Source organism: Nothoprocta perdicaria, unplaced genomic scaffold, assembly GCF_003342845.1.
Source record: "Nothoprocta perdicaria isolate Ctin4 unplaced genomic scaffold, notPer1 scaffold_285, whole genome shotgun sequence".
NCBI classification, from domain to species: domain Eukaryota; kingdom Metazoa; phylum Chordata; class Aves; order Tinamiformes; family Tinamidae; genus Nothoprocta; species Nothoprocta perdicaria.
The window spans coordinates 622,804-635,618 of NW_020455516.1; the positions used below are offsets into that span (position 1 = coordinate 622,804).

General features: G+C 46.1%; 1 protein-coding gene across 1 annotated transcript in view; it reads left to right on the top strand.

The window, feature by feature from the left end:
• Positions 1-5,355, top strand: part of GRID2 (glutamate ionotropic receptor delta type subunit 2) — a 535,376-nt gene extending 530,021 nt beyond the window's left edge. Inside the window, exon 16 of the mRNA XM_026041440.1 lies at positions 2,940-5,355. Within this exon, the coding sequence (XP_025897225.1) occupies positions 2,940-3,362 (423 nt within the window). The 3' untranslated portion in view covers positions 3,363-5,355. The remainder of the gene's footprint in view (positions 1-2,939) is intronic.
• Positions 5,356-12,815: the final 7,460 nt, after the last annotated feature.

Sequence of the window (12,815 nt, forward strand, 5' to 3'; positions counted from 1 at the left end):
AAAAGCAAAAAGCATCTTTAGTCTTTAAATTGGTTTTCTCTTTTTTTTTTTTTTTTAGTTAAAGATCTGGACTGGACCATTATTAAAAGCAAAAAGCATCTTTAGTCTTTAAATTGGTTTTCTCAGGAATGGGAACCATATAGATTGAAATGGAAAATTATTTTCTTAAAAAAAAAAAAAAAACTAAAATTTGCTAGACGTGTTTACACCAATGTTCAGAAATTCATATTTATCTGATGCAAAACAGAAAGATTAAATAACAGAAGGAAAAAAAGTCAACTCAGACATTTTCTATAATGATAAAATTACGTATTTAAAAATTTAAGCACACATAAATTAAAATGTATACCTTACACAAGTGGTATAATTTGACCTCCTTGATCTTTGTCGCACATTCATTAGCTTAGCTTTTAAATTTGTATCTCGAAGCTCGATGGAAAAGCTTGGCTCAAAACTGAGTTTGACGTGGACATATGTGCTGAATGCCCCCCGCTCCCCTGGCTGTGGGGGGTCATTCAGCAAAGAGATCCATCGTGACTAACTCTCTTAAAATTCATTTTAGCTTCCATGAAATCCATTGGCTCTTCCAGGCCACTAGTCCAGACTCGGGGGTCAGATGGGGCCGGTTTGTGGGCCAGCAAGCCAGCCCCTTTTCCTGGTGGCTGCCGTCTTGTGCTCCAGAATGCAAGCTTGTGTACTGAAAAACAGTTGTCTAATGGTTGCGAAGATACCGTTTGGGTCGCGTACCAGAAGTTACCCATTCCATGATGTCTGCCCGGGTCCGCAGACAGCCTTAAACGCTAGCTCTGAGAGGAGTATGAACTGCCCCAATAATCTCAATGGGATGTTGACTCTGAAGCCTGATGATAATTTAAATGTGAAAACTGCTGCATATTTCACTACTGATCCCACAAGAGAGAAGAGGAAAGATCATATAATGGAGATATGCACAATCTTACTGTGAGTGGGTCTCGTTTTGGTGTATCACTTGGGTGGAGCTTGGGGTGTGGGCTAAGCATGGGAGAGCGTCACCGCTTATCTGTACCGGCTGGTCTGACCCTAGCCCCAAACGCATCTCTGTCAGGGACGGGTGAGGAGTCTCTGACACAACTGTCAGAGGTAATGAAGTTCTACTCGTTCCCTTATTGGCATTTTGAATTGCAAAGAGCTGTTGAGGTTCTCCAGACTGCCCAAGAGCAGCAGGAAAAGGAACGAGGACCGTCCCTTGCAGACATGCTCACGACGCCCGCGCTAGCAGAGCCTCTGTGTCATTCCTGGCATTCCCGGTGTGTCCCRAGGCTCCTGCAGCCCCAAAGCTGGCAGGCGAGAGAGTTTGATGAATGCGTTTGGTGTCACCCATGTGCTTGCTCTGTGCATCCATGTCTGTGTCCACGTGTGAATGAGCTGCAGACAGAAAGCAAAGTCAAAGCAATGAGCGCTGCATTTCTTTTTCCTCCCATGACGAGCCTAAAAGCCAAAGCTTCTGGGTAGGTTGGTTTCCAGCGTGAGCGTCTCGTTGTGGCCCCTTCCCCTGCCCTTTCCCTCCGGTTTGTCTCATTGTGAAGCACATTTGCCCACAGAGGGTGAAATCCCACAGGGGAACCGGTCCCCCCTGWCCTGGGCTCTGTTTTCGGTGCAGTACCAGTGCGAATATTCAGTGGTGGGCCTTGCTATGTTGACGCGCTCCTGCGGTCTGCTCCCGACGGGAATCTTGGAGTGCTCGAGCTCAGCCGTAGGCGAAGGAGGGCCATAAARCTCCTGCGGTAGGCAAGGAGTTTTGCCCCAATTCCATGAGTCCTGGATCCAGCCAGGCACTGAACTGTGGTAATGGAGTCGGGAAGCGGCCAGTCCCTCAGTCACCCACTGCCCTCCATGCGGTCCTGGAGGGTGAGCTGTTCCTAGCGGCCTGGAAGAGCCAGCAGGTTTCAACAGATTAAGGTAAATTTTAGGAAGGGTAGTTGGAACCGATTTTTGTTCTGGTTGAGCTGCACCACCTAGCTCAATAGAGGAACATCCCTCATACACGTAAACTTAACACCGTGCTGAATTAAGCTTTGCAGTTCAGTGGAAATACATGTGTGCATCGCAGGTGATTTACGGTGACACGCAGCACTTTGTCCTCTTCAATTTTTTTTTTTTAATTGTGCATTTAAATTCTTGGTTATAACAGCCTCTTTAACTGGGCTCTCTGTGGGGAGAGATGTAGGACAGAGGTAAGAAGGGAGTGATGTTGTGTTGAAGTAAATACCCCACCCTCGGCACTAATTCCATCAGGATGGATGGAATTGCTCCACCGTAGGTAAGGGGAGAATGAATCCCTCTTTTGGCACTGCAATTCAAACGTATCTGGTGCGCTCCTTTTTGCATGATGTAAATGAGTCACTGGTTGGGTTTTTGTTTGGAAGCTCAGCTTTATTGAATTACAGCTTATATCACAAAGGCAAAAATTAACCTGATACCTTTTTTAGCCCTTAAACCCTGAGAGAGATCGTGCTGATGGAGAGGGCGATCTGACCCCTTAGAGACCCCGTTGGGACACTCAGGTTTAGTCAGCCTTACGGCTTGTAAGAACCGGCGCCACCCGACATGTGCGATTATGCTTCATTTTCACAACGCCACCTTTAGTGTTACTCGGATATGGCTCATTGGAACCAGCCGGCCCCTAGCTCAGAGCCCAAAGCTGCGGGGAGCCCTTCAAGGTCCGCTGCTCAGCGTCAGGGTTGGAAGGCCGGTGGGGACTAAGGGTAGGCCCTGGGTTCGCTTGGGCCTGTGCAGCGCCAGGCGTGGGGACGGTCCTTGCTGTTCGTGTTGAGGTTCCCCGGGTGCGGCCAGGCCGCGGAGCTTTGGCTGCTCCTCAGCGTGGTTATCGAGCGGTTCCGGTCGCGCCGAGCAGCCTCGGCCCGGCGTGAGCGGCCCATGTTGTGTTTCTCCCTCCCCAGGACGACAAGGAGATCGACCTGGAGCACCTGCACAGGCGCGTGAACAGCCTCTGCACGGACGACGACAGTCCCCACAAGCAGTTCTCCACCTCGTCGATCGACTTGACCCCGCTGGACATTGACACTTTGCCCACGCGCCAAGCGCTGGAGCAGATCAGTGACTTCAGAAACACTCACATCACCACGACCACCTTCATACCCGAGCAGATCCAGACTCTGAGCCGCACTCTGTCCGCCAAAGCCGCCTCCGGCTTCTCCTTCGGCAGCGTCCCCGAGCACCGAACTGGCCCTTTCAGGCACAGGGCGCCCAACGGCGGCTTCTTCAGGAGCCCCATCAAAACCATGTCGTCCATCCCCTACCAACCCACGCCGACGCTGGGGCTCAACCTGGGCAACGACCCGGACCGAGGCACCTCCATATGAGTGTCGCACCGCGGTCCCTCAGCGCCTCTTTTCTAGGACTCCCTCCGCGAGGAGCAGCTGTGATGTTGTGGGACTAACATGGATGTAACCTTTGCTGTTTTCCTCTTTTGGTTTTTTGTTTTGTTCTTTCTGTTCTGACGTTTGGTTTGTAAGAAAAGAATGAGGATTATTAGTAACTCCTCCTCCTCYGATCTACTCTCTCAGCCTGGTCTCCTCCTCCTCCTCCTCCTCTATCTCCTTTTATTCTCTTTACTACTTGAATCACTTATTCTTTGGCTTATTACTCGCCCCCATTAGGTTTTGTTACTTCAGGCTTTTCATATAATTTAAGTAGAGCAAACATGTAGTGATTAATGCATAAAAAAAAAAAAAGGAAAAAAAAATGAGGATTACTTTGCAGAAGGGCATTTGTTCCTCCTCCCCCACTGCCTTTTTTAATGTAATTGCAATAACTTAAGTCCTGTGCATTTATTCTGCTGCATCCAGTCAGCGCTCCACTGCTGTGCATCCTTTTAACTGTGGACCAAAGGCAAACCCTGCAGTTAAAAAATAAATAAATAAAAATAAATAAAAAAGGCAAAAAGAATTTAAAAAAAAAAGAAAAAAGAAAAGCTAGAGGAAGTTAAAAAGACAATTCAGGCCCTGTAATATGAGAATGCAATTTTGTAGGATTACAAAAAGCCATTACTATGCCAGTAAAGACTACAGTTAAATCTACTTTTGCACTGCAACAGTGCATATGACCTTTATGTGATTGTACAGTGTTAAAAGTTTTTCTTATGTACAGTAAACTGTATCATATGGCAATGCCTCTGTTGTGTTAAATAAACTAGTATCTTATACATATATATATACATATATACGCAGGTATGTATATATATATACATGTATATATAGCTATAAAATGGCAGCCGTTGCTATTGCAATTCATTTAATAAAGCTTTAGTAAAGATGTGTTGTATACGGGAAGGATGTACAGCGCAGGGGGTCTTTTCATTTAGAAAAGACAGGTTGCTTTAATGTTATTCTGGCTTGCATTGTTTGCCAACAGAGCGTATTTTATACTTTTTTATTAGAACATCCGGGACAATTAATTGTTTGTACCTCGATGTAACTCATTTGATTAGGTTTAGCATTGGCTGCTGAGCATCGTATAAGGCTAACCGTGATAATTTTAATTAATTAGAAGAATGGAAAACTCTTAGGTCTACCATGTTCATGAGCGACTAATATTAGCTCTAGAGAAGTTTAAATGCAGAACAAAGGTTAATAAATTGTTTTCCAAATCATTACAGCTGATCGATACGATAATGGTGTTAGTGGAGGAAAAGAAAGCCCTTGAGAAATACTGATGTGGCCTTAATTACAATCACATATTGCTCTAAGGAAAAAATAAATGTATATGAACAGGCGCTCATTTTAACCCGTTACACGTTAAGTTAGATTTAGAGGAGCTACATGTTTCTTACATTAGTGCCAACTGTATAGAGCAAAAGAGAGAACAGCAGTGAGAGCAAAACCAGTGCCCACTTTGGCACCTGCTTTGTGAAGTAACACTGTTACCTGTTAGAAACGTAGGAAGAGCTTTCGATTTGTAATCCTTAAAACTAAAATTGCGTTTCAGTAGAAAGCAAGCGGTTTATCCTGCAAGTTCTTTGATTTCGTTTTGGGTTTTTTTGTTTGTTTGTTTGTTTTTTTGTTTTCTTTTTTTAACGCAACCATGCACTTATTTTAACCTAACTCATTCTTTGGCTAGGATTACTAGGAATCAGCCTCTGTGATTTGCTTTAGGATAAATTAAAAGGTATATTCTTCAGATYTATTCTATTTTGATGCTAATTCTGTTCTGGGGGAGCATCTTGTACTGTCACTGTTTTTTGTACTAAATCTTCAAATCTTGTCTACTGTGTAAGGCAGAACAAATTCTTATCGTGCAAAAGGCCATTTTGTTTCCGGGGAAGGAAGTGTCTAAAAGCATGCACGACTTGCTTCCCCTTGTAACATTCATGAACTCATCCACACCTCCGAGCAAAACAGAAAATAAATGAATAAATAAAGTTTCTTTCCAACAAGCTATGTAGGGACATACCAGATGTTGCAGTGATTTTAGCTATAAACAAACTGTTAACCATGTACAATATTTAAAATAGGCCTATTTTGATGTGTTGCCTATTATACAGATACACGAAACACTTTTTGGAGGCCTCAGTTACAAGTGGCAGAGCTTTCTGTGTATAATTTGTCTAAATAATTTGTCTAATAAAATTGTTTTCTAAACCTGTGCKTCCTCCTGTTTAAGTACTGAGCACGGAGAGATTCTTGTTCCATGGTGGGCATCCATGTGGGATGTATTTGTGGTGCCACCACAGGAGGCACCTCCCAAAAGCAAAGAGCGGTGRCGACATCCTCATCTGTCCCCTGAGTGCAGTCCAAGATGCTGGACTCCAACACGGTGTGGCGTTYTGGCTAGAAGAATTCCCTGGGAGACCAAGAACACACAGTTGCATTATCATACATAGCAGCATTGTTAGTTCCTGTGGAGAAACTCCGTGGAATTCAACAAGATTTAGTGTGCRTATTGGTGTCAGCCCCAGATTTCAAGAAACTTCTATGGGCAGCGCCCTGGAACATGTAGACGCTGACATTTAAGGGATGGGATTTTCAAAAATATTGTCATGGAYCTCCATCCTTTTTTAGTGTAATCTAAGAATTTTCCTGGCATATGGCAGTTATTTTTATAGAATCACATTCTGCCATCTTTATTTACATGGAGGATAYGGTTTACTCCGCTACTAGACATAAGCTGCCTTTAGACTTTGCTAAAGTTTGAGCGTGAGAGCATTTAGCCTGTGTTTCGTTATGGCCTCCTGCACTCAAGTTTTATATATTCATTAATATGCTAAGGTTATGGCCTAATCTCTAGCAGGTCTGGCAGGAGATACGATAATAACATCAGTCACGAAGATGTAACTCCAGGCAGCCAAAGTTTGTCTGCAGGATTTTTACTTTCAGTAAAACTGAATGAAAACTGAGCAATATTTCCGAATAATTGCAGGCTTCTATTAAGCTCAGCAGGCATTTGGGGGCAGAGGCCATTTGCATTTCAGTTTATAGTTTCATAAATGCCCTGGAAGGAGTCCTCAATTCATTGCTACATTAAAAAAAAAAAAAAGTCCAAATCCAGATAACATAAAAAATCTAAAGAAAATTAGACTTTTGCAAGTGAGTAGAGGACGAAATACAAAGGTGCTTGTGTCTAATGCCAGCAGGTAGTCATCTCAGTGGGCACTAAATGCCTAGCAAGAGGATACTAGAGGCTCTGATAATCTGAYTTCTTTTATTATTTCACTTAAAAGCAATCAGGAGACAAGGGCTGCTTGCTTGCTCAGAGATGGAGCCACAGCAAACGGAGCCATTGACAGTGCAACCATAGTGCCTGCCACCCTATACCTAGCAGGGGTTGCGATTGTCACAAAAACACTTGCGTGAGCGTGGTCTTAATTTATTAGGGGCTATTCACAATCCATAAAGTAATTGTGACAATTTATTAGGGGTTATTCCCAATCCATAAAGTAATTGTGACCTTGTGGAATATGCTCTGCTGCTTCAGGCATGATAAGATTGTTCCCATGACAGTCACCATGGATGTTGTCACCAGCACTTGCACTTGCAAGCGTTTCTATCTACAGCTGGGTCCTTACAGGTTTCCTGCCAATTTACTCATCAAGATAGGCCAAATTAAGGAGAACACTATGTCACATTCCCTTCTTTAAGCAAAAAGAGACAGTGAAGGCAGATGGGCTGTTCAAGACCCACTGGCAAGTGGTTCCATTGCAGCAGTCCACTGAAAATACACAACAGTTGTACATAAACATGAGTCACATGCACCATGATTCTGCACCATCTTTTGTCCATTTTGACATACCAGTTTGAACAACAACAACAACAACAACAACAACAACAACAACAACAACAAAAAAGGAGCAGTGGAAGAAAACATATTTATCTCCTTTCAGAGAATCACTCTGTAAAATAGCGCTGTTGACCAGCAGTGAAGTACCTGCAGGGAAAAACCAGCCCCGCTGCGCCGGTCAAGAGGGTGATTGTGGCCATCATYGATGTCGCCACAGCCTGATCAGAGCAGAAATAAATAAGTAAACAAAGTGTGAGGACCCTTTCCATAAAGAGATGGRCTCTGAGGGAAATATTTTCTATGCTTTCTATGCTTAAGGTAGGATGTTGCAAAGTGATGAGATTGAAAAAACCCTTGGACACTCTGAGGCAATGAGGCTTACTTTAAGTTAATACCCTGCATAGGCTTAATTTCTTAAATCTGCACAGAAGTGATTACCTGAAAAGCAAAACAGTTCTCCTTGTGCACACTGTTGGCTGTAGTTAATGAAAAAAAACGTTCTTTGGCTTGAGAAAGTAATCATATCAAGTGTTAGACATATCCCTGCTCTCTCTCTCAGACCAGACATGGGTGTTTCCCCTCGCTGTGTACGGCTGTTTGAAGTAAACATCAGAAGCAACTCTCTGCTCCTAGGAATGAGCCAGACACCAGTGGGTTTTTTTTGATTACCCCCTAGAACAGGCACCCAATGCAAATCTACACATCGCGAGACCTCGGGCAAACACCACAGCTCCTCATAAACTACCGGTCTGCCGTGTCTCATAGAAGGCATCATTCATGGTCRGAAGTGGGAGATCAAAGCCTCCAAAGGCATCTTCATGCAGGCAGATTGATTCGTGGCCTAATGAATTCGCCATCAAAAAAAAATGCACTGATTCCTCAGGAGCCATGAATTTCATGAAAAATTACCTTTTGAGAGATAGAGTTATAAAAATAAATTGATTGCGTGTCAAGACTTAGGAAGTCTGCCCCCAGCCCATTTGTCATCGCAGTGTGATGCACTGCGTGCACTACAGRATTTATTTCTACACCTCTCCTCGGAAGGAAGGGAAATACTACAGCTGGAAACCTGAATCGGAAAGTCAGGAACTAGCGYGCTCCAGACCAGGCAGGAAATGCGAGGCAGAAGCAAGAACCCAGTTGGGAGGAGGAGACAGCAGAGGATGTTGTGGAGAGAGATGAAGAAAAGTGGGAGCCGAGGGGAGCTGTGCAGGTGGCTTGGAAGCGGGAAGGGGAAATTTTGTCCTGTTTGCGGGACAGAGTCAGACCCACAATGTTACCGCTCTGCCCAGCAGTCAGCTCAGACCAGTTCGGACCCCTTTCTAACAAATGAGATGAAATGGAATATAAAATCCTGAGAATTTCCGTTGGTCTGAGTGAAGCCACCAGGATGARCATCCGCAGGCTTCATCACAAGCGGCCTGCCCATGGTGACACCAGCACCCACAGAGGGCTTTGGGACATTTCAGAGCTGGTCTGCAGCCCCTCTCCTGATGGGCACACAAGTAGTTACTGCATCCAGGGCAGGGGGAGAAGACAAGAAGCTGCAACACCCGTAAGAAGCCAGTCCACAGCTCACACCAGRAGCCATCACCATCCCCGGCAGAGTTCAAGAAACACGTAGACGAGGGACATGGTTTAGCAGCCATGGGGCGTCGAAGGGCTTACGGTTGGACCTGATGATCTCAGAGATCTTTTCCAACCATAATGGCTCTATAGGTCTACGAGCAGAAGCAACTTTTATCTAAGCACCTGGTGCTCTCGGGCAGTGCTGTGGAGCTTTTTGGTTGCGGCAGAAGCAGCGCACAAGCCCACGAGCAGCTGCAGCATGACGTGTATCAGGGTGGACAGGGACTTGCCTAGTGTGGGATGGAGTGCGCCATAGCAGAGCATCCCCCAGTGGCAGCAATTATGCAGCCCCAAGCACGGCAGGGATAACCAGGTAAAGACTGACAGGCTTGGGCAAAGTGGCTGGAGAGCTGCCCAGCAGAAAAGGAACTGGGGGTGCTGGTGAACAGCCAGCTGCACATAAGCCGGCAGTGTGCCCTGGTGGCCCAGGGCAACAGTGTAGCCAAGAGGACCTGGGAGGCCAAGGGATGGGCCCCTGTACTGGGCGCTGACGAGGCCGCAGCTCAAACACTGTGTTCAGTGTGGGCCCCTCACTACTAGAAGGACATTGAGGTGCTGCAGTGCGTCCAGAGAAGGGCAACGAAGCTGGTGAAGGGACTGGAGTGCAGATGTTACGAGGAGAGGCAGAGGAAGCTGGGGTGGTTTGGTCTGAAGAGGAGGAGGCTCAGCAGAGACCTTACTGCTCCCCACAACYACCTGAAAGGAGGCTGTAGCAAGGTGAGAGCCGGTCTTTTCTCCAAAGTAAGTACTGATAGGACAAGAGGAAGTTGCACCAGAGGAGGTTCATGTTGGATATTAGGAAAATTTTCTCTGTGGAAAGAGTGGTGAAGCATTGGAACAGGCTGCCCGGGGAAGAGRTGGAGTCACYGTCTCTGRCAGTGTTCAAGAAACAYGTAGATGAGGCACTTAGGGACATACATGGTTTGACAGCTATGGTAGTGGTGTGCTTATGGTTGGACTATATTGTCTTGAAGGTCTTTTCCAACCATAATGATCCTGCAGTTCTGATTACAGTCCAACCTGCCCCTCTGTGAGGGACCAAGCCTGGCTGCCCACCAAGACACCACAGCTTTGCCTGCCTTCCCCTTCCCTGATGCAGCTCCTGGCTGAGACGGTAGGTGCCTTTTCCTTGCACACATGTATGTGGGGACGTCACCAGACAAACACACTTGCCAAGGACCTGGAAAACAGCTGCCATCGCCTCAGCAGCCCTGTCCARCCAAGCAGGTCAAGGTAGCAGCTCAGCATCGGCATGTGGGCTGGACTGACAGCCCACAGCCCCTTCCCTGCATGTCCACAGGAATGAGGGACACGAGCACAAATATATCCTCCCACTACAGAGAGGAAAGAAAGTTGGTGGGAGCAGATGTTAGATTCAGATAGGGCAGAGAAAGGCCAAGGTGTGGTGCTTGCTACCTTTACTTGACTGCCAAGGGCTCCTGCTCCTCCTCTTCCTCATASGAGGTCTTTCTCTCGCCCTTCCTAGCTTTTGCCTGCTCACAGAGGCCGGAAAACAAGCAGCAGCCGCTCTGCGAGTGCACGGTATTGCTGCTACAGCTAGTGGTCTTGGAGGGCTCCACCACCAGCCAGGGACCTGTTCTTCAAACGCACTGCRGGCCGCTCGTGTCAGGTTTTGAATATCCACTGTACATGAATATTCACTGGGAACCACAGTAAGTGTCATCATGACTAACCTGTGCTGTTCCTAATTAATTCTTCTGCTTACACATGGGAGAACAGGAGGAAGAAAGCAAATGCTGTGAACAAGAAAGGGCAAGGTGGTTTCCTGTTGTTCCTACTGTTTGATGCATTTGTAAGGAAAAGCCTCTATGGCATGAGCAACTATTTGCTGTAGTTTAACAGAGAAACATGCTASTTTATAAGCTACAGCTTAGGCTGCGGTGGGCTGTTTGTCTTTAACTTTTACAGGCCTTTGTGACTGATTTCAGATATTGCTTGGATAGGCTTTATGTCTCTGCAGGTTTAGGAGATTAGAGAGGGTGTTTTCTTCTCGGTCTCCCATGCTCCCTTCCTCAAAGAGCAAACAGAATCCCCTAAACCACTTTATAGGTTCAAATATACCCTGCTAGACTACCTGCAATACAAAATAGACGTCAAACATCYGGCATTATAAGAAAAACAGTATCCTGCAGGGTATGCAGCCCTGCCGGAAGATGCACTGCATGTCATACATATCTAAAACAGTATGTGAACATTTTTCCCCTTTTTGTGGCATACAGGGAGTGAAGAATAGTCATTCTCTRTACTACTGTGAAGTTGAATTATTGCCTAGCATGTTGCAGAAACATTACGGACTGCAAAAAGGCACTGGCCAGAAAGAGAAGAGCAGAGCTACTTCTTWTGTTTAAAAAGGGAAAGGTGGAAAGGAAAAGGGAAGGGTGGTGAAGGGAAGTGGAACTGTGGACTGTTCGCATGTGTCCGGCTTCATACACTTGACATGGGAAACAGGGAACTTTGTGTTTCCTACAATAAGATAAAAAATAGGTAGAAGTAAAATCATTTATCTGGAAATCTGGTGTATGGAATTGTTGTATTTATTCACACCAGCTTGAACTTGAAAGGTTTGCTGTATCACCTCACACGTATAGTCCTACTTGTAGCTCTGTTAGGTCTGTTACACCTTTGGGTTGTTTGGGAATGAAAGCTGATTTCTGTATGTATTTATGCATATTTCTTATGTGTCTATATTTCTTGCATGTGCCAAGCAGATTTCTAAATGGTTATTATCCATAATACATAGACATTTGCTGAAATTAACCTGTAGCATATCTAGGAACTTGTGCTTAATAGCGTTCTGCACCAACTCTTTGGTCTTTCCTAAGCACTGCACATCCACCAGATCCATCGCACATGGGCATSCCTCTGTCACAAAGTTGTCATGGCAGAAAATATTGGCTCTAATCTAATAAATTCTCCTACAAAAGTGACACTGTGGGGTTTAGTACTTGTGCTAAGGATAACCAGATTGATGGGACTAACTTTTTAGGGAATTTTTAGTGAGTCCAAGACAGGCTATGCCTTGCACACCATCTACATGAAAAAGTACTATTTTCTTGTGCCTTCACCCAGCCGGGTTCACTCATTGTTGCAAACAGCCTTGCTCAGGTGAGCTTCATAAGSCATTGAGTGGTGGTCAGTGGGTTTGGTCATGGCTGGAGGAAGGCCGTGGGCTCCTCGCTCTGCCTTATATGCTGCTGGGAAGGGATGGCACCAAATGGGCAGCAGCGGTGCTAGCAGGAGGACAAGTGTGAGGAGACATTAGAGCCCTCGGCTGGCTACTGATGAAGGGAATTTTCAGGAAAGAGTCAAAACTGAAAAACTGGGGGCTGGGAGAAATGTTCTAGCCAGGGTTTCTACATATCATATGAAAGCAAATTTTGGCCTGAGGTGTTTTGTCCCTCTCCCTTCTGAGGGAGGCAAGAGATGGAGTCAAAGCATGGTAAAAAAATGAGCCAAACTGCATATATGGGGGTAAGAAAATACGTCCAGCCGCAAAAATTACCACAGACAAGCTACTTGCAGCCTGTGTGTTCCCCAAGGTTTTCACAACATGTGAGCCRACCTCCTGCAGAAAATCACTTCGGGGTGCAGTTATGATGCTTCCAAAAGGCGACGGGCACGTGTTGTGACTTCCCCCGGGAAAGGGGGTTAAACCAGTGCTTCAGACGTGTTTACCGTCTGAAGACCCGTTTACCGCGGGTGACACTTGTTGCGTGGCTGGCGCGGGACACACCTGGGCAAGCGGCGCCCAAGCCGCTGCCATGGCCGCCACAGCCCAGCGGGTGGCGCTGCGGCAGCGCCGCTGCTCTCCCCGTCCCTCTCCCGCGGCGGCCGCCGCCGCTCTCGGGACCCCGAGTCCTTACCCCTTTGCTCCCCCCTAAAATGGCGGC